The sequence below is a fragment of the Neofelis nebulosa genome, chromosome 1 (assembly GCF_028018385.1).
Source record: "Neofelis nebulosa isolate mNeoNeb1 chromosome 1, mNeoNeb1.pri, whole genome shotgun sequence".
In the NCBI taxonomy this organism is placed as follows: Eukaryota; Metazoa; Chordata; class Mammalia; order Carnivora; family Felidae; genus Neofelis; species Neofelis nebulosa.
In genome coordinates, this window is record NC_080782.1 from 174,866,666 (window position 1) to 174,894,349 (window position 27,684).

General features: G+C 39.8%; 1 protein-coding gene and 1 long non-coding RNA gene across 4 annotated transcripts in view; one reads left to right on the forward strand and one right to left on the reverse strand.

Annotated features, from left to right (window-relative positions):
- Positions 1 to 9,553, reverse strand: part of RAP2A (RAP2A, member of RAS oncogene family) — a 36,592-nt gene extending 27,039 nt beyond the window's left edge. The window contains exon 1 of the mRNA XM_058681641.1: positions 9,111 to 9,553. Coding sequence (XP_058537624.1) covers positions 9,111 to 9,424 — 314 coding nt within the window. The 5' untranslated portion in view covers positions 9,425 to 9,553. The remainder of the gene's footprint in view (positions 1 to 9,110) is intronic.
- Positions 9,554 to 9,771: 218 nt separating this feature from the next.
- LOC131483476 (uncharacterized) overlaps positions 9,772 to 27,684 on the forward strand; it is a 167,263-nt gene continuing 149,350 nt past the window's right edge. The window contains exon 1 of one of the 3 annotated variants that reach the window (XR_009247714.1): positions 9,772 to 10,797. This is a non-coding gene — a long non-coding RNA (uncharacterized LOC131483476). The remainder of the gene's footprint in view (positions 10,798 to 27,684) is intronic. The other 2 variants (XR_009247712.1, XR_009247708.1) reach the window with 2 other exon arrangements.

The following is a 27,684-nucleotide window of genomic DNA, read 5'->3' on the forward strand; positions in this document are numbered from 1 at the left end:
GATGTTAATTAAACTTATTGTAGTGATTGTTTTGCAATATATACACATATCAAATCATCATGTTTAAGGAGTAACAAACACTTCTAAATGTTTTAAATAACAGTTTACAATGTTTTTCTTGTGTAATTTCACTAAGTGAAAAAAACTGTCAGTTATAACTCATTTTTTGTTTTATTTATATATTATATAAATATAAAATTATATATTATAGTCATATTACATTATATGTATTATATTACATATATTATATTATAAAAAATTTTTAAGAAACAGAAAAATTATAAATCACTGTATTTTCCCTTAAGAAATCAATTTTAGTATGTTTTCAAGCCTTAAACATATTAAGACATTAGAGAAACTAAAAAACAGAACAAAGCAAAAACAACAAACTATCCAATTCTGACAGTGAGTATCTTTCAGCATTTTGAGTAAAAAGAATGTATAATTTCAAAGTGTACTTAATTTACACACTGTAATCTATTTAAAATAGCTTATTCAGATACAGTTTTTAGCAATGTGTAATATTTTCAACATCAGGTCAAAATGCTTCAGATTCCAAAGACTTCCAATGTTGCTTTGTTACTGGACTTACCAAACCATGACTTCAATACAATGTGCTGTTGATGTTTGATTCAGAAACTCAATAATCTTATTTTGATTCACATGCCTAAATAAATTTTATTTCACAGCTGTGACCATTAATTTAAACTGAAATATATTAAAAATCAGGCTAATGTAGGTGTTTTGTTTTTGTTTTTTTTAGGGTTTTCCTACAAGAATAAAAGGTGAAATAGTTGGAATATTAGGTCCCATATTTCCAAAGAGATTTCAATCTTTTTTTAAATTTTAACGTCTTTATTCATTTTTGAGACAGAGACCGAGTGCAAGCAGGGGAGGGGCAGAGAGAGAGGGAGACACAGAATCTGAAGCAGGCTCCAGGCTCCGAGCTGTCAGCACAGAGCCCGATGCGGGGCTTGAACCCATGAACCGCAAGATCATGACCTGAGCTGAAGTTAGACGCTTAACTGACTGAGCCACCCCAGGCGCCCCGAGATTTCAATCTTTTGGAGGTTTACAGTTAAATCTATTCAAAGAGTATTTAGTACATACCATGTTAAAATCTTCGCGACTAGAGATATGTTATTTTTAGGTATTTTGATAATCTTAAAACTTTACCCATATGTTTATATCTAACTTATATACTTTATTGAAATGCAGTCATCTAAAGTCATAGCATTACCATTATTGGTATTATTCCCCCAAAAGGCACAATTTGATCTGGTAGAGCATAAAGGTATGTTTTAACTTCTCTGTCAGGCTGACAATAATTTTTTTAAGTGTATTTATTTTTGGGGGGAGAGAGCAAGCATGTGTGAGCATGCCCGAACAGGGGAGGGACAGGGAGGGAGGGAGAGAGAGAATCCCAAGCAGGCTCTGTACTGAAAGCTCAAAGCCGTATGCAGGGTCTCTATCCCATGACCATGAGATCATGACCAGAGCTGAAATCAAGAGTCGGTTCTCAACCAACTGGGCCACCCAGGTGCCCCTGAGAATAATTTTTTTTTTTCAACGTTTTTTTAATTTTTTAATTTTTTTTTATTTTTGGGACAGAGAGAGACAGAGCATGAACAGGGGAGGGGCAGAGAGAGAGGGAGACACAGAATCGGAAACAGGCTCCAGGCTCCGAGCCATCAGCCCGGAGCCTGACAAGGGGCTCGAACTCACAGACCGCGAGATCGTGACCTGGCTGAAGTCGGACGCTTAACCGACTGCGCCACCCAGGTGCCCCAAATAATTTTTAATATAATAAAGCACAGCTGTCAAAGTAACAAAAAGGCAAATATATATGGTGTATTTCTGCACGCTATTAAAATTTCATGATGCATTTCTTACAGAAATATCTCTACATTTATACTTTTGTAAGTATTCTGTCTCTATCATTTGTATCTCGTTAGAATCTACTCATATCCAAACTGAAATATTTTTCCAAAAAAAAAGTAGCATACTTAGAATTCTTTTTATTCTGTAGGCCAGAAAAATATAAGTATATATGAAAATAGTAGGTAAGAACAGATGGAGAGAAACAGATAACAAGGAAAAGTCAAAACAGAAGCAAAAAAACCCCCTTAAGAATGGAATCACACATCCTTCCTCAGGGGCTTAGGTTTGAAGACAATGGCTAAGAAAAAAAACTGTGTAACATAAAAATTATCCTTGAAAAAAAAAATCTCTTGAGTTCAGTATGATATACATGCCTTTATGTCAAGTTCATTGCTTAGAAATATGTGTAAATGTATAATCTATGCATTGTAGTGTGCCACATATAATTTCCTGGAAGAGGACACAGAGAAAACACTCAAGTGTATTACTAACTGAAAAACTTTAACAAATAAAAAGATTCCAGCCTCGCTGGCTCTGCCTATTGGTTGAGTCATCTAGAACTATCTTACCAGTTCCTCCACCTCCTCCTTAGTGACCCTATTCATTACCTGATCTTTTCCTAAAGGAACACTAGAAAGTCAACATCATCCACTGCCTGGTGACCAGAGTATTTCTCATTCAGTAGTCGGTGGTCAAATCATCCGTTTGTTCTTGTCAGAGGACTTACCAATATGCAGGGACAGTGGTATCTTTTGTCTGTGTGCAGAATGGTTGGCTGGCTACTTAAATTACTTTTGACCCCTCTCCCTTAAAAAAAAATTATAATAATGATCTCTCTGATTACAGATTTCATTGACACAACTGTCACCAAATCTTAACCAGACAAGACTTGCAGGTCATGGGCTGCTGATTCTTTAAGGTTCATATTAAACTGTGCCTCTTCCCTAACCACGTCCACTAGAGAGAAGAACCAACAGAATGTTAGAGCCAAAGGGAGATCATCTGCTCCATCTGCAAAGTGAACTTAAAAAATTCCAGTCTTGGGATGACAAGGAGAAAACTACAATATTGTAATGTTCTAATTTTACAATGCAGCAAAAACAAGTTTCTCTTCCAGGAAAACAACACTTGGGGCTATAAAAAGTGATGCATGGCTTCTAGGCTCTGTACCTTGGAGGCCAAACTTTCAATTATAATTTTGGTTACTAGAGGTATCAAACTGGGGAAGGATGTGTTTGTACAGTAAAGAATGGTGGCAGACTCTAGAAATTTCACTTACTTAGGACAAACAAGTCCCAAGTCCCTGGTTTCGGCTCTACAACACCAACCTGTCATGGGTCAAGATCTATGTGTAGAAACTGACAACCAGCTTCTGCTTTAGAGAAGGTTTTTATAGCTACTTATTGTGAAGAGGAAGAGTGCAAACTATCAGCTGGGTCACTTAAAAACAATCACTTAAATGATATAAAAATATTAGTAAATATTAGAAATAATAGTAAAATAACAAAAAGTAAAACAGTAAAAATATAGAAAAAAATTTACTTTGGGTAGTACAAATCAACCACCTTTCCCCGTTCTTTTTCCCAATCATAAAACGCCCCACACCTTCTAGCCTCTAGTAATGTGCAGTCTCCTCTGTATATCTTACAAGTTTCAAGTTCTATCCTTGACCATATTCATTTACAATTTCTATTCCTGGCCATATCCATTCATTTCTCTCTCTTTATGTATACTCTACCCAGGAGGTTTCATCTACTCTCCACATCTGAACCACAGGGATGACCCTGAGTCTTTATATTCATAGATAACGGGAACAGATCTTTCAGGCTTTATCCAAATATTCTAATTACTTATTAGGTGCATCTATATGGATGACTGCCATGTCCAACGTTGAAATCATCTCCTCCAGCTATCCCTCCAAGAAAGAAAGACAGAATCTTTCTACTTGGCACAGAAACTAGATTATCACAATATTGCACGACTATTCCTTCTGACTCTGGTCTATTGCCACTAAGCGGTCAATCACATCACCTCCATGTTACCATTTTTTATACCAATTTTGATCATGGTCCTTCACTACAAGATCAAGTCCAAAGTCTTCAATCTTCTGTAACTTAGCTTTACACTTTTTTTAGCCTTACCTCCTTTCACACTTCTATATGAATTCCTAGTTTAGCCAATTTAGTCTATTTAACAGCCAGTAAACATATTCTATGCATTTCACATGCCACTTCCGGAAGACTTTGTCCTCCTGATTCTTCAAGGTTCTTATTAAACTTAACCCTTTCCATGTCACCCTAACTAGATACAAGTGCCGTCACAGAATATTAGAGCTGAAGGGAGATCATCTACTTCATCTGCAAAATGGACTTCGAAGAATCGTCTCCTCCATCTATAAAAGTAAAATGTTTGGGGAGGGGCGCCTGGGTGGCTCAATTGGTTAAGCGTCCGACTCTTGATTTCAGCTAAGGTCATGATCTCACAGTTTGTGAGTTTGAGCCCTGTGTTAGGCTCTCTGCTCACAGTGTGGGAGCCCTCTCTCTCCCTTGGGATTTTCTCCCTCTCTCTGCCCTTCCCCTGTATGCCCTCTTTCTCTCTCTCAAAATAAAAATAAATAAAACTAAACAAAACAAAACAAAAACTGTCTAGAGAAACTGAGGCCAAAGGACAATAAAAACACTTTTATTTCCAAATACTGTTTTTTTCCAATACATTTTTCCTGAGTGTTTCCTCTGTGCCAGGAGCTGCACTGGCCACACAGAATGAGAGTTTAATGAGAAAGACTGATTGCATGTCTATTATCACACAAATAGCTAGACTTCGGTGAGTGCTACGAGAAGAGGGAAGTATAGCATGCCACTTATGTCTGAAGTATGACGGCTCAGGGAAGGAGTGAGGCATGAGGTTAACCTTGTGTGTGAAGGAGTTAACTCAGTTTGGGAAGATGAAGAAGGCTTCCCTGAGGAGGAAGAAATCTTTTAAGTAAGGGTGAAAGTGAGTAGGAATTAACTGCACAAGGTAAATGATTGCTACATGTAGAAGGGAAGCCCAGGCAAGCACTTCCAAGGAACTAAAAGAAGGTGTGGGTGCTGAGAGCTAAGGGACAAGGAAGACTGCACAAGGTGAGGCCGGAAAGGCAGGGATGGGCAGGAGCACACTGCACCTGGGAAGATCATGTGAGGATTCCTGGGCTTTATTCTAAGAACAATAGGCCTGGGACAGCATGTTCCAAGATACTTCAAGTCAGGATGATGGCTTACCCTAGGAGGCATGGGAAAAGCAACTTGAAATCAGAAAAAATTCTACTAGTTTTATTTCAATTGAAACATCTTCTGTATCCCTATCACACTTCCTGGAGTGTGTGTTCTCATCTGAAGTCATGTCAAAAAAGGGAACTCAGGGCAAAAAAGGAAAGCACGTGAATTTATAAATACGGCCATTTTTTAGTTGGTCCCCTCGGCTCAGACAGGAGGTAGTGTATGGATATGAATGTCTCTGCAACTGTCAACGCTTAAGGCAGTACAGGCTTGTTTGACATTTTCTAAAAGCCCAATACTCCATACAAGGACAATCCAATAAAAAGCTCTATTTCACTATCTGGCCATGAATTGGTGCTATACTTGAAGTTAAATCTTCATTCTCTTCCCCTTTCCCATAAAACCATTAATAAGGGAAAATATTTTGAGAATATACCAACAAAACTTTTTCAAGGTGTTGTTTTAATCCCAATTGCTTTTTGTTCTCATCTTGTCTACACCAGGTAATGAATTTCAAAATGCACTCACAATTTATTTCCTCTAAAAGTACATTTATATCAAGGATAAAATTTAAAGAAGGTTGGGTGACAACATTATTAATAAAAGAACAGGTGGAATTTTGGAGTGATTTCTCTGTTCAAGGTATTGTGCTAGACACCTGAATATGGGTTATCTCATCTCATTTAATCCTAATAAAGACTTTGAAAGGCGCATCTATCTCACAGATAAGAAAACCGAGGCTTATTGTTTCCTTACAATATATACACCTTACACCTGTGTTGTCAGTATGGTAGTCTGCTGCCACATGTGGCTACTAAGCACCTGAAATATGGCTAGTCTGAATTAAGATGTGCTGTGAGTGTAAATTACACACCAGATTTCGAAAATGTAGCATAAAAAGTAAGATTTCTCAATTTTTGAATATTGATTACATGTTAAAATGGCAATATTTTACATAGTGTGTTAAATAAAACACATTATTAAGATTAATTTTATCTGCTGTACTTTAAAAAAAATAAGCTACTAGAAATTTTTAAATTACATGTGTGGCTCACATTATACTTGTATTGAACGGTGCCAGCCCAAGCTGGGCTGTAAACAACAAGTCACTTAACTTGTCACTTGTTGTCAGTAAACAACAAGTTCAAAGGCAGCCTGGTATAGAAGAAAAGAGTATATGGATTCTAACAGAACTCGGTTTAAATCCCTCCATCAACGACTAGTCTTGGGTAAAAGACCCAACATCTCTGCACTTCACCTTTGTCACTGGCATTATGGTGGTATTAAATATCCCCAAAAAACTGCTGTATGTAATTATGTAAAGCAGCTAGTGGGCAGAAGGGAGGGAACACTTACTGAATACTTCCTATAACAACTAGTTAATTTAAAAATGGATTTCCCAAAAGAGTAGAAAGTTCACTTATTTGAAAATCATATTTTATTCTCTTTAAGTGGGAAGAGTTAAATAACTAGCACATTTAATGCCTGCTTTAGCATAATATATGCATTATACACTGTACTGAAATATATATAATATACACAGATTCTTTCTTTCTATATAAGTTATTTAGAATATGTTAGGGGCGCCTGGGTGGCGCAGTCGGTTAAGCGTCCGACTTCAGCCAGGTCACGATCTCACGGTCCGTGAGTTCGAGCCCCGCATGAGGCTCTGGGCCGATGGCTCGGAGCCTGGAGCCTGTTTCCGATTCTGTGTCTCCCTCTCTCTCTGCCCCTCCCCCGTTCATGCTCTGTCTCTCTCTGTCCCAAAAATAAATAAAAAACGTTGGAAAAAAAAATTTAAAAAAAAAAAAAAAAAAAAAAAAAAAAGAATATGTTCTAGGCTGGGGGGCCAGATGATAAAGTTAGGATGAGGTATAAAATGTGAGGACACAGAAGGGTCCACGGGGCCCTCACAGATACAATGGATGAATTCCAGTGAAAAGAGTTTATGAACTCTACTTCAGCTGATCCCTGGTCTTTTTACCTCAAGAACTGAGACTAGTGAGTAAAAAGACATCTGGGCAAGTAGAATTTTCCTCTTTTCATAGGCAAACAAATAAATTGTTCAGTATACCAAATTTAGACTAGCCTGCTATTAGTAATCTCCACTAAATCATAAGAAACTACAAAATTATGTGGACTAAACTAAGGATATTTTACCATATTCTGTCTCCTAGGCTTTTGTCAAGAAGTTTGTCCTTTGTATGTGACTTTATCAATGTCTGAGTTATAGGTATACATTTAAATGTATACAGTAGTATACATTTAAATATGGAACAGTTGGGGCATTTACTTTACTATTTGACATATGTTTATGGCTTAAGATCGCCATGTGACAATGTATTAGACTGCCCTGTTCTGTATTGTTGTTGTTGTTTTTAGTAGTATGGGGGAAGTATTAATTCAGGATTTGAGTCACTTCAACGTAGCGCCTTAAGAGCCAGACACCTATTAAATTTAGCACCAAAACTGTTCATTTGTTTCCTGTAGCAATTAACTCTAAGAAAATGAGACTGGAGAAGTAAAAAGCTATCAGATTTGAAGATCTTAGAATAGCAAGAGGAGCCATGAAAATATTCACTTTATTCAAAAGTTTGAAATTTAACAGAAGAAACTAATATACAAAATTTTAGTTTAGCTATTAAAGTGCATGTGCAATGAGTTAACAGGGGGATGAGGACATATGTTGCATTAAAAATCCCCTGTGATTTCATATGTTGCATTAAAAATCCACGTCTTGTAATGAATTTTTGAGTACCCACTGAACACACGTGACTTGGACTTTGCTCTTTCAGACTGACTTGAAATGTGATTATATCTACAGTATACTTACAACTACCTTTCAGTAAGTGTCTTCAAATGTGGAGCTACAGCTAGAATTAGGTAGGGAAAAAAATTACACTAAATCAAAATTATTAGCAATTATTAATAAGAACCAGACAAAATAATAATGTGTAACTAGTAATTAGAAAAATTTGCTAAAACCTTGAACTAAGATATTATTATCTTTCTGATGCTGGAAATTCTAGGAAAATATATAGTCAGTTAACATAAGAGAAAACAAATACTCGAAACCATTTAAGCTACCAACCGTATTTTCAAAATGCATGCTTAAAAAAAGTTCATATCAGGAAAAAGCTTACTTGCATTAACTTTAAATTAGCTAATACTTGAGTTACACCTTTGAAGAAACTTCTGTTTTGTTTCTAGGAATGCTTTTTTCACTTCCTTTTCTTTCTTTCTTCCTTTCTTTTCCTTTCTTAGGGGGGTAAGGCAGTTGGATTTAAAAAAAAAAAGTTAAGCCACATTCTTTAATGTGAATGGCATATTTGTGCTCCTATATGCTAATAACTCTCAATCTCACTGAGCTGTTACGATGTCTTCAAATAATTTAATAACGTCTTCAAAGTTTCATCTTAAGTGCAGAGTTCATTTTTGTAAAACGCCTTGGCACCACTCGATCTTTTAAGAGAGGAGAAAGGTCTCTGTCCTCTGGACTTGACATTTTTTGCCGTATATGCGTGAGCAATTTTTGCTGTCAAATATTGCAAAGGTAGATTTTTTGTTGTTGCTCAACCTGAAAATGTCTCCACTATGCTTGCACAGCTCCCCTCTTCCCAGTACAGACCTACCCAACCCTTTTCTCCCCCCTGCAAGTTTTAAACTTTGTTTCCTTTGGGGTTCTGTACAAGTGCTACTAACAATATCCAAGAGACAAAGAGCTGGGCTGTGGGTTCACGGGATGCCAAATTTGAGTTGTGAAACAAAGCACTCAAATTTAAGATTCAAGATGATGGTGGTGGTGATGCTGGCAAAACCCCCACATATTATTATAGAGCATGAGACCCCAGAGCCATCTCCCTAGACAGCTCCCCCTGCCCACAGCCACCCAGAGCACTGGGGAGTGCTGGCCCCGGGACGTCGGCTGCCGGCCGCATCGCGAAGCCCCCTGCCCGCCCCCGGCCCTCTCACCGCTTCACTCGGATGATCTGGTCCCGCATGGGCTTGATATCCTGGAAGCTCTGCTGGTTGACGAGGCTGTAGACGAGGATGAAGCCCTGGCCGTTCTTGATGTACAGGTCCCGCATGGACGCGAACTGCTCGGTGCCCGCCGTGTCCAGGATCTCCAGCACCGACGGCGACGAGTCCACCTCGATCTCCTTGCGGTAGAAGTCCTCGATGGTGGGGTCGTATTTCTCGATGAAGGTGCCGGTCACGAACTGCACGGTCAGGGCGGATTTGCCGACCCCGCCCGAGCCCAGCACCACCACTTTGTACTCGCGCATCGTCCCTCCGCGGCCGCCGCCGCCGCCGCCGCCCGCGACATAGACCTACGCCCGCCGCGCTGCGCCCCCGGACCCTGCGCCGGCGGCCGGCCCCGCCGCCTCCCGCGGCCGCCCCCACCTCACGGCCGCCGCGGCCCCCCGGGCGCCGGCGGAGGGAGCAGTAGCCCTGGGCATGGGCCGAGCAGGGCGGCAATCCGGCGCGCGGTCGCCGGCAGGCACTGAGCACGAGCTGCGAGCGGGAGCCGCCGGAGCCACCGGAGCCGCCCGAGCCGCGGGCCCGCAGTGCCACCCTCCCGCCCCGCCCCTCGCGCCTCCACGCCCAGCTCCCCGCCCGCCGCCGCCGCCGCTTCCTCGGGCGCCGGAGCGCGCGCCCGAGCGGGAGCCGCAGCGCTGCCGGGGGCGGGGCCCGGCGGCAGGAGGCGGGGCTCCGCGGCGCAGCCCCGCCCCTGCTTCCCGTCGCCTAGGCGACCGGCCGCGCGCGCTCCCGGGAGACTGCGCGGTGCGGAAGCCTCGGCTCGCGCTTAGATAAACAACCTCCTCTGCCACGCAACAACACCTTACCCCGCACGCCCCGTCGAACCCCAGGGCCTGCGTACTGGGCATGCGCAGTTCGTCTGCCTGAGCCGGGAACCTGGTCAACTTGAGAATCCCACGCTCGGCATTGGGGAGGAGGCAAGATGTTAGCGGGGCCAGAGCAGTCTGCAGGCTTTAACGTGAGGCTGAGAGTGAAAAGAAGAAACGGGCAAGGTCCAAAAGGAGGTATTAGGGATTTTGCTTGACACCACCCAGTTTCTCTGTACCCCTGAGGGCTTTGGTGTTTTCTTGTATAAACATAAAGAGAAGCTTTTTTAAGAGGGCGCAGATAAATACAACGGAGTGAGCCTTTTTTTAAGCATCAGAACACTGAAGGAGAGGACATAAGGCCCCCAAAGCCACTGCCCTAGGCGGCAAAGGCGAGTCCGCGGAAGTCAGGCCCACGCCCGGTGACGTCGCCGGGGTCCCGCCCACCGCCTCCAGCCCCGCCCCTCTCCAGCGCCGGACTGATGTCGAGCTCTTCCCACGCCCTCTCAGCTACGGGCGCCTGGAAAACCGGGAGAACAGAGCTCCAAGCCGCAAAAGAAGGCCCAGGGCCACCTCATAGCAACAGCTAGCTGGGGCACCTAGTAGGAAGCTGGGATTCATTCCAACCAACCAGATCACGTTTCTGTACCCCATGGTACCATTCTCGGCCAATAGAGAGCCGCTTCATACCACGTGATGCCCACCCGTCAGCCAATGAGGAAAACTCTAGTCGCAGGATCAACCAACTCACCTCCCCTCGCCTGGCCAAGCTGGGCGTTTGTTCCTGAGCACTCTCTGCCAACCAATCGTAGGTGAGCTGACGAATGACGGAGGCTCAATCTGAGCCAACCAGGATTCGCGATTCCCTTGCCACCTAGAGCCGGTGGTATGGAGACGGGGCCGCTGGTGGGATCCGGGAGGGGTCGGAGGATGAGGGACCGGTCGCTGTGCCCTGTGCTGGCAAGGAGCAAGGTGTGTTGCAGGCGAGAGTGATGAATTCAGACGTTTAACGTCGTCTGCTTGGCATTCTGCCTAAGTGATGGGCTTGGAAATGGTGCTGAGCGATGTGGGCTGAATCGTGGGATGAATAGAGAAAACAGGGACTTTTGTCTTTAGGGTGAGAAATTTTCTGGTACTTAAGGAGACGTACTGCAGCAGTTGGCACGGATCTTCCATGCGTGCCTCCTGAAACATTTTTTTTTTTTAACTACTTAGTTTTAAAACTTACCGTTAGGTCTTTGTAGCCTTGTATGTTACAATGTCTCACGCCCATAATGTTAAATTTAGGAGAAGTTATATTCCCAAATACTCCTGGATTATATTTTGTAATAATGGGTTATTGGATTTACTTGATTTAAACTATGTCCTTCTCAGACTAGTCTACGCCCATAAGTTGCTAAATCACATTTCTCGGGAATAATAAATTTCTGCAGTTCTTACGTTTAGTCGTGGCATACCTCTTCGCCCTTTTCCTTCCCTACAAGGTCATCATGTAGAGAGGATTTTGGTCTGAGTTTCTCGAAAAACCAGGTGTTCCTTTACCGTCTTTTCTGCCAATTATCAAACTACTACAAAAGTGTACTCAGATTTAACAGTGTTCTATTGCCCTGTCCGTCCATTATATTAGAATGAAGAACTTAGGTTTGCATTATCTTGCTATAGTATAACATATACCATGTTTTGGCTTAAAATAATTGAGGGCAAGTGTCCTGTCAACAAGTGTAGTAAATATAACTCAGCCTTTATTTCTTGATTAAATATCGTCAAAGTATGAGAGGTAATATCTGAGCTTATGGAATCTGCAGATAAAGCAAACTGCAAAAGAACTAAGAATCAGAGGAACGTTTTAAGAGCATCGAAACTAAAGAGAATTCTAAACTAGTAGTGTGGAAAAGTGAATTAAAATGAAAGGAGCTCACATGGATGCATTATATCTGAGCTTTTTGGCAGGGATATTTCAAGAAGATGTTTATGAATGCAGTGTGCACCTAGCTTTTTACAAGTCTCATGTTTTGTGTGAAACTTGTATGCTTATTTGAGATTACTTTAGCTTAGTAACAGCCACACTCTTTTAAGAGCAAAGACAGACTGTCTCTTTAAGATCCAAATTGTGCATCATGGTGATAAGTTCCTAGGCTTTTTGAGGGTTAAATGGAGCCAAGAAGCATCAAACTTTCTTTGTATACAGCATTACAACCCGTGTAGTACCTTAATTACAGTGGAACTGAAAAATCATTTACTTTGCAAGCAAAAAAAGATCCAGTGGCAGTTCGTTTCTTTCTTTCTTTCTTTCTTTCTTTCTTTCTTTCTTTCTTTCTTTCTTTCTTTCTTTCTTTCTTTCTTTCTTTCTTTCTTTCTTTCTTTCTTTCTTTCTTTCTTTCTTTCTTTCTTTCTTTCTTTCTTTCTTTCTTTCTTTCTTTCTTTCTTTCTCCCTCTCTCTCTTTCCTTCCTTCCTTCCTTCCTTCCTTCCTTCCTTCCTTCCTTCCTTCCTATTATTTTTTTAGAAATTTCCATTGGGATTGTGGATCAAGAACGTAATCTTAAGCAGTTTTTTCACTTCCCAGGTCACGAGAAGTTGAGAAGCTCTGGACTGTTGTGCATCTGATAGAAGTTGTCACACACAAAAAATAGTGAGTGGGCTCTCTAGCCACTCCACTTAGCATAATAAAGAATAGGAGAGCTTTTTGACATTTTTCAGGCTGTTTTCCCTGACCTTTCATTACTGCTGACTTTTCTTGATAAGGAGAGGTATACAGAATGCAGCTTCATTTATATTTCTCACGTTGATGTTCGATATTCATTCTTGATGAATCATATTCATTTGATATTCATTCTCGATATTTATTCTCAATGTTGCCTTAAAGGTGGGTTTTTGACCACTAAGAGGCAAAAGAAACATGATAAGTAGGGCATATTTCCTTTTCTATTCTGCCTTATATGTGGTGGTACTTACCTAATTTGAGGCCGTATGTGAAATACTAGCTGAAGGATTAGCTGCCATAGGAAAGGATGTCAGAACGTGTAGAGAATTTTGAAGATCTGGTTTGGAGATGGGTATCTGTCTCCTGATTCCTTAATCGTGTTCATTTTTATGCCAGCATGAACTATCTATTCCAGTGATTTTGGAAATAAAAACTTATGTCTCCATTCATTTGTTTGTGGGAAAGACAAAATACAAATGAGATACAATGAAATTGAATTTTCTCCAAGAGCTATAAATCTGTATGATAGTGAAAACACTGTATACTGACACTTTAGGGTCTCTTTGGCTTCAGAAGGACATTGCTGGGAGAGAAAAAAAAAAAAAGGAAAACTTCATTTCTCCCCACTAAATCTGAGAGTTATCTCACCTATGCCCAGATAGCCTCAACTGTCACACTTGTGTTACCATGGAAACCTAGCTCCTTCCTTGGCTTCTGTGAAAGATGTTGGAAAAGGTGGGATGAGGTGGGAAATACACCGTGTTCTGGGACTTTTGAACTAGAGCAAGAAGCAAGTATGCAAAGAATTTGATGTAAACAAGTTGGAAGAGGACGTTTGCAATAATAGCAGTGCTTACCCCGATGCTTATTGCTTCCTATTAAAGCCTGCATATATGTGATTAACCATAAAGGGGAAGGACAAGTCAAGTCTATTTTGCACCTATGAAATGCAGGCTGGCAGTTATAAAGAGAGCAGAAGACATTTTCATGGCCTCTGAGGCTCCTAATACAGTTGAGAAACAGAAATATATATATAAACAGTGGAAAGGAAGGAGCAAAAAAAAAAATGTTTCTTTTTTAAAAATGTGATGTGTTTTAGTGGTTTTGAAAAGAAAGAACTGAAGGCAGAAATTAAATGAGGATGTAAACAAGTCAATGAAAAAACCTTCTGGTTGAGATAGTGTTGCTGAAGGAAATGGCTTAATGATTAAGATATAGGAAATAAAAAGAAAAAGCTCAGAGAATCCTGAAAGCTTGAATGTTTGGAGGAAAATAGAGCTTCAGTGTGGTGTACTTAACACGGCCAAAGAGGAAACATGGTGTTGCTTGCATCCCCAGCAGTTTCCCTTTCTTTTGGCTGAAAAACATGAGATGAAACAGGATTGATCGTTAATGGCAGTCCTTTCCTCTCTGCCCCATAGTTAGTCCACAAGTAGGCACATGACTTGGTTCTCATTAGAACGGGAAGAAGTCATTAGAATGGGAAGAGCTGGGGGATTCCTGGGATTCTGCAAGAATGAGTAGACATCCCCATTGTTTTGATGTCACTCCCCCTTGCTTCCTGCCTTGTGCATTGAAATAAGAGACTGTGGCCGCCGTCTTTGGGCAATGATGCCTTATGGCTGAGGTTGAAACCCAGCAAGCTTTGGATGGTGAGGAAGGTGGGGAAGAATCCAGGCCCTGGAAGACAACACTGAACTGTCATACCAATGCTGGAAATGCCCACCTTTGAACTTGTTAACTAAGTACACAGCCAGCATCCTTTGGTTTAAGTGTGTGTTAAAGTCTGTTATGTTTTCTCCATCTTGGAGTCAAATATGTCCCAACTCTTATAGAAAGTGTGAGAGTTTCGAGACAAAATGTATTTAAAAAAATCAGCAAGCACTTGTGAGCACTTTCATTCTATGTATATCCTGAATGGTATTTCAAAGACATTAGGGCATTAATTGAGCACTTACTATGTATATTTTGTAGGTTCTGGGGATACAAAAATAGACAATTATCCAAAAGAGCTCGTAGTTATAGACATCATAAACAGAAGAGACTGATGTTGAACAACTGATCGCACACTTACATTACATAATAAGAGCTTACAATTCATGCTAATAAGAAAAAATTAGAGATTGCAAGGATGCAATAATAATATAAATAATAAAATATCACAAAATATATAACCACATAACTGAATAAAATTATAAAAACATACACTTTCAAGGACATGATATTATGTGTAGCTTATATATATGAATTCTTAGAGGCCAAGAGAAAGAGGAATAAACTGAAGTGGGTTTTAATTATGGAAATCTGTCTGAAGGAAATGAATTTGGAGCCAGGCTTTGATGGAACTAGCCACAGAATAGACGGACTGGGCAGAAGGGAGCACTCTAGGTGCAAGGAGCCGTGAGGAAAGGAAGAAAGCAGAATGATGTAGGAGCAAAATAAGGTAAATACAGAATCACCAGATTCTTTAATTCTCTATAGCAATGCCATTCTAGGGACAACTATCAGGGGGGAAGAATCAGAAGCTAGAAGTCTCAAGGCAAGATTACAAAAGGTATAAAAATAATGCAGGAAAAAATAATACAGAAGAAAAAGTAGAAAGTACAGAGGTAGGTTTCAAGAAGTTAAGGCATTATTCAAAATGATGAATAATTTATACTGTGGGCATCATGAAATAAATGTCATAAGAGTAATTATGGACTTGAGGGCATCAAAAAGGTGGAATTCAAACTTTCACAAATAGTAGAAGGAAAAATGAGGAGTAGCAAAAAATGAAGACAGCAACACAGTTTTTGCTTATGGGTATTTTTTCATGTAGCTGTTACTGGCGTGCTTTATGTAAAAATGAATGGAGTTTGATTGAAAAGAGAAATTTCAATGGGCCAGTAATATATATAAAGATAGTCTTTTAGGTAAATAATGTAATTTAAAATGTTTTTCCTGGAGTGCCTTTTTGTACCTTACCATAGAAAAGTCTTTTCACTAAAGAAGCTGTAAGGAATAGGGGTGCCTGGGTGGCTCAGTCGGTTAACTGAGCCAACTTCAGCTCAGGTCATGATCTTGCCGTCCGTGAGTTCGAGCCCCGTGTTGGGCTCTGTGCTGACAGCTCGGAGCCTGGAGCCTGCTCCAGATTCCGTGTCTTGCTGTCTCTGCCCTTCCCCTGCTCGTTCTCTCTCTCTCTCTCTCTCTCTCTCTCTCTCTCTCACTCACTCAAAAATAAACATCAAAAAAAGAAAGAAGCTGTAAGGAATAATAAGTTACAGATTAGTGATACATTTTGGAAATTAAAAAAAAACACATTGATGTGCCAAATATAATAGTATAGCAACAATAATAAATACTTGTAACAAAAATCAGAAGCTTGCCAGATTTTCTGTGGTTTCTGGTCAATATGGTTGTAGCAATTTTTCTAATGCTATTTTCTGTACAAATATAAGAATATTTCTTAAAAATTAGGCTACAATAGGCGTATGAACATTTCTCGATATTGTTTATAATAATGCAGTGAATAATTATTGTGCTTTGCCATTGCCAGAGCATGTCCTACATGTCCAAGAAGCTTTTCATTTTTTAATAAAGAGTGTAAAAATGATTAGGAGCCATCATACAAATTATGTGACTCCACGATGCTGAACTAACATTATTACTGCTCCTTCCTGCAAAGTCATGGAAGCAATATAGAGGGTACAAGACCCTCAAGTGAAGAAAACGAAGAGAAAAGCCTAGTGATGAGAGGATTTGAGGGAGCTGTTTGGTCAGGGGACTGGGAGAAGAGGGTGGTGGTTCAGGCCCCAGTAATGAGCAGCCAGCCACCTCACGGGAGAATCAAATAGGAAAAGAACCATTACACATGTGCTTGTGCTTCTCACTCACTGGGAAAATCAGTGCCTGCCCCAACACGTGTGGTGACCCAGAGCTCTGGCCCAAATGGACTCAAGGGGAAAATCAGGGCCACACTGAAGCCCTCTGCTTGTCAGGAGCCAAGAAACTCTTAGGTCCTAACCAACTTGGAGCATTTGCTGGCCCACACCTTGTGCTCTTCCTTCCCGGGACTTGTGAACTGCACCCTCAGGACTGTTCCCTCTCTCCTCTCAGGGGAAGCAGAAGATGATCTCTAGACCTAAAGAGCAATCGGCTGTGATTTGCTTGGACTTGGGGTTCTCTGCTCTAGAGTCCATTTATTAAGTGACTCAGAATGGGTTCTGGAAAGGGATCAACCATTTGGTTTACCTGGGATGGTCCTAGTTTTAGTCCAGCAGCCTGCAAAACCTCCCTGAACCCTAGTGGGTCACCCTATGTCTGTCCTCATATGCTTTTGCAGAGGAAAATGAATGCCCATGACAAGGTATTTTGAGAAGTACAACTATTTCAAAGGAGAAAAAGATTATAGATGCCATCAGAAGCACAAACATTAAAATGGACTGTTTAGCACAAACCTGCTAAAAAAGATAAGGGATAATGGGAGACTTATGAAAACAAAGACACATAAAAGGAACCAAGTGGACATACTACAAATGGAATATATAACCGTTGAAATAAAGAGCAAGAGAGAGAGGATAAGGTGGCAGAAGGGACACCATTAAGGAACACATGAATGAACTGGAAAACCAGATTGAGGTCATCTCACAGAAGGAGAAACAGAAGTTCAAAGAAATAGAAAAAAGAATAATCGAGAGATGGAAAACAGAAGTGGCAGCATACAGATAATAGGAATTCTCCCAAAAAATGACTTGTTAGAGAAATGATAATGTGAAATTTCCCATTAATGAATGGATGGATAAACAGATAAAGCACCTCAGGTTGAAGTTTCAACCTGGAGTTTCAAAGGAAAGTGATCTGGAAAACCTACACCTACACATATTATAGTGAAATTTGGGATATCCAAGACAGAAAACGTTTAGAATTTTAACAGTATGAAAGATTAACATCAGATTAAACATCAGACTTCTGAATAGTAGCATTAGAAGCAAGAAGAACAGTGGAGTAAAGTTTTTAAAATATTGAACAGAGAAGAGATTTAGAAACCGAAGTGTAATATTCAGCCAAAGTGACATTCAGGTGTGAGAATAAGGTACAAATATTCATAGGCATAGAAGGCCTCAGAATCTCAGAATATTGCCACACAGAGGCCCATGTTGAAAACAGTGGATAAACCCCTCTTACAGTGCATCTTTCTCTCTCAATTACTGATAAGTCAAGCAGACAAAAACTACAGGGATACCAAAGGTTTCAATTAATAAAATTGAACTAGCAGACATATACAGAAAAATGTAATCTATGATTAGAGCATACATATTTGTTTCCGAGCACCTACAGAACATTTGCAACAATTGATCATATGCTGGATCATAAGAAAATCTTAATACATTTATAAGAATAGATATCATTCAGAGGCGCCTGGGTGGCACAGTCGGTTAAGCATCCGACTTTGGTGCAGGTCATGATCTCTCAGTTCGTGAGTCTGAGCCCCGCGTCGGGCTCTGTGCTGACAGCTCAGAGCCTGAAGCCTGCCTCAAATTCTCTCTGTCCCTCCCCCTGCTCTCACTCTCTCTCTCTCTCTCTCAAAAATAAATAAACATTAAAAAGATATATTTTAAAAAAGGTATCATTCAGTCTCTGAATTCATAATTACATTAGAACTTTAAAAATAAGACAGACGAAGAACCATATATTCAGAAATTTAAAAACTCATAATCCTAAGTAACTCATGGGTTAAAAAAGAAATTTAAAAACACTTGGAACCTAGTGATAATGAAAATACCATCTATCAGAACTTGTGAGATATAACAAAGTGGTTCTTTGATGGAAATTTAGAGCTTTAATGTGTATACTAGAAAAGAAGATATAGGAAATTCCTGAACTTAACCACCTCTCATGGACATGCTGAGTCTATAGCGACATGCGGAAAAATCCTCTCTTAAAAAAACCTAAAGGCTGGCTGAGTGATGACTACAAATTGGGCAAATGAGAAGAAAACCACACTGAAATGAGTAGGAGAGGCTGGAACACAATCTCTCTAATAAGCCCCGTACCTGGCACAGTGTCCCACAAGTAGGAGGGAACTCAAAATCCAGAGCTTTTTCCTAAGTGGGGCTCAAACCCCACATCAGAAAATTAAAACACTAACTCAAAAAGATATCTGAATTCCCATGTTCATTGTAGCATTATTTATAGTAGCCAAGACATGGATACAAGTGTCTATCAATGGATGAATGGATTAAAAAAAATGTAGCATGTATCTGCAATGGAATATTATCCACCCATTAAAAAGGATAAAATCTGGCCTTTGTGACAACATGGGTGGACTTTGAGGGTATTATGCTAAGTGAAATAAGTCCGAGAAAGACAAATACCATAGGATCTCTCCTATATGTGGAATTAAAACAAAACTTAAAAAAAAAACAAACAAGCTCACAGATGCAAAGAACAGATTGGTGGGTGCCAGAAGTGGTGAGTTGGGAGATAGGAGAACTGGGTGAACTGTTTTTGTTTTAGTTTAAATAAATTGAATTTTTTATTTCATTTATTTTATTATTTAAGTTTACTTATTTTGGGAGAGAGAGAGAGAGAGAGCAAGTGAGCACGTGCAAGTGGGAGGGAGAAGAAAGAGAGCATCCCAAGCAGGTTCCACACCACCAGCACAAGCCAGATGCAGGGCTCAAGCTAACAAACCATGACCTGATCTGAAATCAAGAGTTGAATGCCCAACTCACTGAGCCACCCAGATGCCCTGAAATAAACGGAATTTTTTAAAAAAGAGAGGCATCCTACAATTTAACTGACCAGTGCTTCTTAAAAATAAGAAAAGCCTGAAAAACTCTCACAGCCAAGATGAACCTAAAGAGACATGAAAACTAAATGTAACATAACATCCTGGATTGGGATTCTGGAACAAAACAAGGACTTTAGGTGAAAACGAAGGTAATCTAAATAAATTATGAACTTTAATTATTGCCATTGTATGACAAAAAAGAAAACCTTTGGGTTTTTAAAAATTAAATTCCAAAATAAAATACAACGGATAGCAAAAAAATCAAACATAAAATTAATATTTAAAGTGTATTTTGCTTAATCTGATATATTATTATTTCAATGTATAATCAGGACAAAATTATTAAGATACTTTATCTTTTTTTCATACAAAACCTTTAAAATCTGGTGTGTGTTTTAGGTCTACAGCATCCTTACTGGACACATTTTAGATGATCAATAGTCCTATGTTGCTACTACATTGGTGATAGATGGTGAATTGTTCAGGGCAGCAATGGAGATAAGATTTGAGAATCTGTTTTCTAGATATTGACAGGACTAGATGATGGTTTGGATGAAGAGGTAATGGGAAAGAAGAGAACTCAAGGAAAACTTTCAGATCTTTGGCCTGAACATACTAGTCTGTGTGTGGTCTCTGTGGTTGGGTCAGATTTTTAGAGTGGCTTTGCTTGGGATTCTCCAGACTTTTATTTCACTGGTTCCTTCCTATTTCCCAGGTTTCTCTTCAGATAGCATCTCTTTGGAAAGACCTTCCTGAACCACACAATCTGGAGTAATCCCTATTTCAGGACACTGTGTTATATTACTGCTTTTTATACATTCATCATCACTCTCTGAAATTACCATTTAGATTATTTCTTCATTGTCTGTATACCCCACTAAAATGTAAAGTCTTGGTCTCTCTTGTTCCTTTTAATCCTCAGTACCTAGGTCAGTGCCTTGTACAAAGCAAATGCTTAACACATATCTCTTGAATGACTAAAAGGAATTTAGGTAAACAAATTACAATTCTTGCCAAAAACTTAGAAGATCAAATATTTGAATATCAATACTTCAAAAGTCAAAAGAGAATTAAAAAGATACCTGTGTTGGGGCACCTGGGTGGCTCAGTCAGTTAAGCATTGAACTCTTGATTTCAGCTCAGGTCATGATCTCATGGTCATGATCTCACAGTCGTGGTATTGCACCCTGAGTCTGGCTCCATGCTGGGTGTGAAACCTGCTTAATATTCCCTTTACCCCTCCCCTTGTGCATCCACGTTCTCTCTCCCTCTCTCTCTCTCTCTCTTTCTCTCTCTCTCTCTCTCTCAAAAAAAAAAAGATACTTGTTACAAAAATGTACATTCTTACAACTCACATTATGCTATTTAGTTTCTAACATTAGCATTCAAGGGATAATTCTAGACGACTAACTATGTGTAAGGCATTATGCTAGGAATAAAAGGTGATTTTCTCCTATCAGATAGATAGATGGATGGATGGATGGATGGATGGATGGATGGATAGATAGGTAGGTAGATAGATAACCAAGCATAATGTTAAAGACTAGATTTCACTTTGAAAAAGTGGCTTACAGGGGCGCCTGGGTGGCGCAGTCGGTTAAGCGTCCGACTTCAGCCAGGTCACGATCTCGCGGTCCGTGAGTTCGAGCCCCGCGTCAGGCTCTGGGCTGATGGCTCGGAGCCTGGAGCCTGTTTCCGATTCTGTGTCTCCCTCTCTCTCTGCCTCTCCCCCGTTCATGCTCTGTCTCTCTCTGTCCCAAAAATAAATTAAAAATGTTGAAAAAAAAAAAAAGAAAAAGTGGCTTACAGAAGTGTAGGTGCAACATTATTTAGGATACATCTCCATGTATGTATGGCCTATTCTCCAATTTTTTTTTTTCTGGTTTATGTTTAGGTTGTAAGTTTCACAATCCTTAGCATACTTTTGTGGTTAACCTAACAACTTTGAGAATATAATTTTCCAAAAGTACTTTTCCCATTTGAAGTAAGGGCAAGTGCTAGTTTCTTGCGGGGTTTATACTCTTCTTTTTTACACAGTGGGAGTAATGTCTTCTTTTTAGCTCGTATAGTTGTGTACACTGGAGATAGAATTTACTGCTTATTTCTTGTGACCCCTGCTGTAACCCTGAGCCGACTTCTGTCTTAACATCAATGGCACATTGCCATGCTGTCTTCTCTACTCACTGAAGATAGAAACAGTGTTCTGTTCATTTGAGTTTTAGCAGCACCTGGCACATTGTGTAAAACATTGTGGGAACTCATAAAATGTCTGTAAATAAATGAACGATTGAATGGACTTATAACTTTGCTTCTAAAGATCCTGTAACATCGAGGAGATGAAAACAAGGGAAGAGAATGGGGAGTTTCTCAATATCAAGGAGAAAGAGATATAAATATTTCTCTAAAACTGGCTTTATATCCCCCAAAGAAACTTCTAGCTCAGAAATAGGTCTGCAGTAGGCAAGGTAGGTGGCTGTCTTTGGGCTTTAGAAGTGCCAGGAATGGTTTGGAAAGTCAGCTTTTCTATTAACTGACTGCCACCTGAAATTTTATACCTATGGTTTTGGTTTTTTGATGTGAAAGCTTTTTTTTTTTTTCCAGTTAAAATGTAAGTGGGAGCTAGGCAGTTAAATTGTACTATCTTTCTATAAACTCTGGGGGCATTCAGCTGTGCTTAATGGTCAGGAAGAGAAAACAAGGAAAATAAAATAGAAGAAAAGTAGTTAAATGGCACAAGTGTGTGTCGAAAGTGACCATGAGCAGGTCATGGGGACCCATTATATTTTGTGCCATATAGTAATTTTTTTTAATAAGATTAATCTCCTCGCACAGTATAACATGACTAGTAACAACCTTCTCAGTTACTGGATTCTTAGATGTGATTCAAATAGTATCTTTTTTCTAGTGATTACAAGAATTTTCCAGGCCTTGGAACTGTATCCCTCGTCTGTTTCCATCCATTTCTTCTGCTTCTCACACTATTACATTCAACAGTGATTTGGGGAGCCCTGGGGAAGACAGAGCAGTCACAGCTGAAGGCCTATCTGATTGTTCTTCTCAGCAGCCAGCCAGCTATTTTGTCAAGGAGAGTTATCCATCCTTCTTTCCAGGGTGATCTCCTCAAAACTCAGCTTCTGGCTCTTAACAGAACAGTACCTCCTCTTTTATTATTGTCTAGTTAATGCTTCTCACACAGCTTCACAAAATATTAGCACTTAATGAGTAATTAACCACATGGAAATGGCGGCACTAGCGGAGAAGGAGAAATCTTGTTTACTTAATCAAAGCACTACCTCTGTGCAAATGGCACTGATGGCAAAATTGATTCCAGTTTACATCTGAATGAGAGAAGCTGAGGGAGACATTTCAGGGATACTTAGCCTTTTTATTTTCCTTGGCATGCCAGGTAGTTGAACAGGGTTAAACTATCCCATCATGCAAGTTGCCTTGACTTCATTCTGTGGGGGACTGGTCTCTGGGATTTTTTTTTTTTTTAAATGAAGACTTTGGTTATTTCCCATGCAAACTACTGTTGTTTCCAGTGGAAAGATGCCACAACATATGTAAGTTATCTAAAAAAATATTAATCTGAAGGGGCGCCTGGGTGGCGCAGTCGGTTAAGCGTCTGACTTCAGCCAGGTCACGATCTCGCGGTCCGTGAGTTCGAGCCCCGCGTCAGGCTCTGGGCTGATGGCTCGGAGCCTGGAGCCTGTTTCCGATTCTGTGTCTCCCTCTCTCTCTGTCCCCCCCCCCCCAAAAAATAAATAAAAAACGTTGAAAAAAAAATTAAAAAAAATATTAATCTGTCAACATAATTAAGTTATATGAACAGCAGTCAGCTCCAAGACTAAAACCGAACATGTCCGTTTTGCACCAGATACTGACAAAGTCAAAGGAGCGAAAATAGGCAGCTTGCGGTGTGCTAAGGTTATGATCATGGCACTCAAAAGAAAGCAATCCAAGTAGAATTATTGAGAAAGGAGATCAATCAACAGCATATGTTACTGAGGTTTTACATGGAAAATGCAAAGCTCGAGGGGCTCAATGCTGCCTGTATTAGGGCTGTACATTGTCTGAAGCTGGAGCTGTTCTACCTGGATCTGTGACTAACGGAGTCAGGGAAGGGCTGAGACTTAGTAAGATGTTTAACTATGGCTGGGTGAATTACCTGTGCATGGGATTGGGCCTGTTTTCAGTATTCCTCAAATCCTGGCTCTCCAAAAGCAGAAATAAAGAGCACTAATTCATTCAGGTCACTAGCTATCCATCCAGATATCTAGCATCAACTGATTTTTATTTATTTATGTATTTTTACTCTACAAGTTTCCAGAAAGGACTAAAGTACGTTTCATAAATACATCTAAGATAACCTTAAATAAAAATTAACTATAATGATACATTTTATAATTTTAAGAGTTAAATCAGATCTTTCCAAGAAACTTGAACAGTTATCTGTCCAAAAAAAGTATTTATAGAAACTATTTCACATTGAAGTTCATGTTAAAGCTTTCACCATGGCATTCACACTTTGTCTCACTTTGTGTGTGTGTGTGTGAGTGAGTGTGTGTGTGAGTCCCACTAGTTAAGAATATGGGGGACACAGGAGTGGGCTTATGTTTTTTGAGAATTGCATATTTGACAAAATACTAGATGATTCTGACACACCTCTGTGTTGAATATCAATGTGCCATACTAATTTTGTATTTTCTGGGGTAAAAATCATGCTTAGAGTAAGTGATGATCTTGAAAATTACTACTGAGGATATTGAATAACCAGATTACATACCTCAAGTCCAGAACCTAGTTAAAATTCCCTTTCCTCGTGTGTCCCTCAAATTAGAATTAATCTCTCTCTCTCTCTTCGCATTCCCCAAATACTTCATACTTCTCATATTTACTGCATTTTCTCTTGTATTTTGTTTATTTTACCTCCATCTGTTATGTGGACTCATAGATTTTTGGGCCAGTGGGGGAGAAGGATGGAGAAGGTACATTTCCCCCCCCCCCCATCTCTTAATCTCTGTAATGCTTTGGCTAGTCAATAGTATGTATTCAATACATGGTGACTGGATTAAACATGAAATGATATTAAAATTATGATCAAGTCCCAAATTACTGAATTATTGTATTGCCCTCTCTATTAAAAGGTGTTATTTCTACTTTCATAATACTTAAAATCAGTGATGTTTTAAAAATGAGTGAAGCCAACTAAAATTATAACAGAATATGTCTTCAAAAAGAGTAACTTTGGCTTAATTCACAAGAACGACAACTAAGTCACATCCTTTAGGTAATTATTTGTTAATTTTCAAGCCAAATCTTACATTAAAACACAAACTCTGGATTTGACAAAATAGTGGAAAATACAGAAAAGCGCCCATTTGCTATCTCCCTGTATATACATTCATTCTTAAAAGGAATCAATCACATCATGCTCTACTTCAGTAAAAATCATCAATAAGACAATTATAATCAGGTAAAAACACAATTATAAAACAAGTCACAAAGGCAAATGAGCTTTAAATGATATGAGTCTTCAAGTTTAAAAAATTAGGTAAATTTATAAAAACTCAAGCCTTTGGTATACTTTTGTCTGTGTCCCCTTAAAATTTCAGGAGCTTTTCATGTTGGTTGGAAATCGAGGATTTATGAATGGCAAGACTAGAAAAGCTGCCTAACAATATATCTATTATGTCTTAAACCCTTTATCAAAAAGGCCCTCTCTTCCCTTCTAGCCTAAGGTCTGGGGTAAACAGGATAGGAAAACTTGGAGATGGTGGGAGGCCCAGGAGTTTCATGGGGGCTCAGGCAAGAATAGCCAGATGATGACAGAGTAAGGAGTAATGAACACCACTGGCCTCCTCACTGTGAGTCCACAATGGGTGCCTTGGATGGCGTTCCTTGTATTGACTCTCACGAATTACATGATCTGATCTTCTGTACAGACGTTTCAGAGCATAGTTGAGTGTGCTAAAATGGCATTACTTTCTACTCAGAACGTGATGTTTTTCTGTGCCTGTTTATGGCCAACTTATTTCCAAATGCATTTTGGAAAAATAAAAAATAGGCTTCCTTGGGACTAGAGAAGTACAGTTAAAATGCACACAACCATTTTATACCCATTTGTAGGTTCCTTTGGGAATGTTTGCTCCAATCAGGCTCCTGAGGACCCATGTTTGTATTTATTTATTTAAGTTCTCTTTGGTCGTAGCTCACTGGTACATCATGCCCAGCTCATGGGCCAGTCAGATTTGCTTCCTCCTGGGAATTTAGAATTGTAATCTAAAGGCTGGGTGTTTGAACAAGGAAATGACAGAAAGCTACAATGAGGATGCCTTTTGGGGGGCTCTGTATACAAAGAAATCAGCAGAGAATGCTAATATACAGAGGAAAGCCATAAAATGAAGCAGATTTATGTAGAAAGGTAGAGAAAAGCAGTGGTGACCCACTTTATTCCAGAGGTCATAGCTCACTTAGTTACTGAGGGCTTTCTGCCTCATGAGGAGATCTGATCACATTTTCCACCATTGATGTGTCTGATGCCTCTCCCACTCCAACCCTATACTAAATTTTTCTTTAAGCTAACATCAGTGGATTTTTATTACAACCAGAATATTCCTGACAAAGACAAGCTTATTCCATTAGGATGTGTTCCGCTAAACCTCTGGTAGGCTTACGCTGGAAATGAACAGCATTCTGCTGTCAGTGTGTCAGCATGAATTATATGTAATAGCCCAAGCGTTGTTCAGAACCTAACTATGTTCATGACAGGGACTTTAGGAGCTGCTGCCTGATGGTTAGTTAGAGGGCCGTGCTGTATTCTCTGGAGGATATCCTGCGTCCTTTCTGTAATGATGGAAATATTGTCCCTCACGTGTGTTACTATTTGCATTAATAACAAAATGCACCACAGAAGCACCAGGCAAAAGCCAAGTCGTGCATTGTGAGGCCTGGGATGCGGCTTATCTCACAGACCCAGGCAGATGGGCCTCCAAGAGTGGACAGTCCAGGAGGGTTTGAGTGTTTCCTGCAGCTATTCACATAGAAGGAGGTGTTTTGCTTCAACTTAGCATGTCTGTTGTTATGTAAGTAGTGTTTTGTCTTCTGGAAAGACTAAAAGTTCATCTGAAATCGTCTAGTTCCTCTGTAAGACAGCACATGGCTTACCCGGAACACAATTGGAGTTTTCTCCTGTGAACACAGGGAGTGCCTGCTGTCCTATCTGCAGGGCATGGAGGCTTCTAGATTGTAGCCTATATCGCATGTGTAAATTTGCCATCATCTCTAAAATAGCTTTATATTTAAATTTTTAATCAATTTTAAAATGAACTGCTTAGACCATACGTTCATCCATCCAAATTGGGACACTTTCGAGAGTAAAATGGATGGTATTGATAATAAAGCTACATCACCAAGCGCAAATTGGGGCCGCCCCAGGCAAACTGGATAGTATTGTCACCCTACCCTAGGCTTTTTTATTCACTTTCTGAGTACTCATGTATTGCGAAACCCAAAGTTTCTTGGCATAATTTTTTTTTAATTTATGAAACATTTCAATTATATGTTCATTCGAAACCAGACAAGAACTTATATAGTAGGTGAATACATGTGATTGTGCCTAGATAAATCATGTAGCGAGTGAAGAATGCTGTTGTTGTGCAGTGAACACAAAGACCACGTGTGTATGGATATAAGGTTGACCAATGTGGTGGGGCCATTAGATTCAGTCCCCTAATTTTAATATAGTCATGTTGTTAACAATGATAATAATAACCTAGCTAACATTATGCTACACATAGTGCTATTTGTTTTGTTTATTTTATCTTCACAATTGGTATGGCTTTTCACCAAATCACATTTTAGCTGTCATTTGGAAAACTGTTCACGATCTCACCATGAGTCAGTGGCCATATAAATTGGAACTTCTCTGGGGTATCAGTTTCCTCATCATTAAGATTAAGTGGGTTGCAGGGCACCTGGGTGGCTCAGTTGGTTAAGCGTCCGACTTGGGCTCAGGTCATCATCTCACAGTTCGTGAGTTCCAGCCCCATTTTGGGCTCTGTGCTGACAGCTCAGAGCCTGGAACCTGCTTTGGGTTCTGTGTCTCCCTCTCTCTCTGCCCCTATTCTGCTTGTGCTCTGTTTCTCTCTCTCAAAAATAAACATTAAAAAAAATTTTTTTAAAGATTAAGTGGGTTGTACTCCATAAGCCCTAACGTCTCTTTC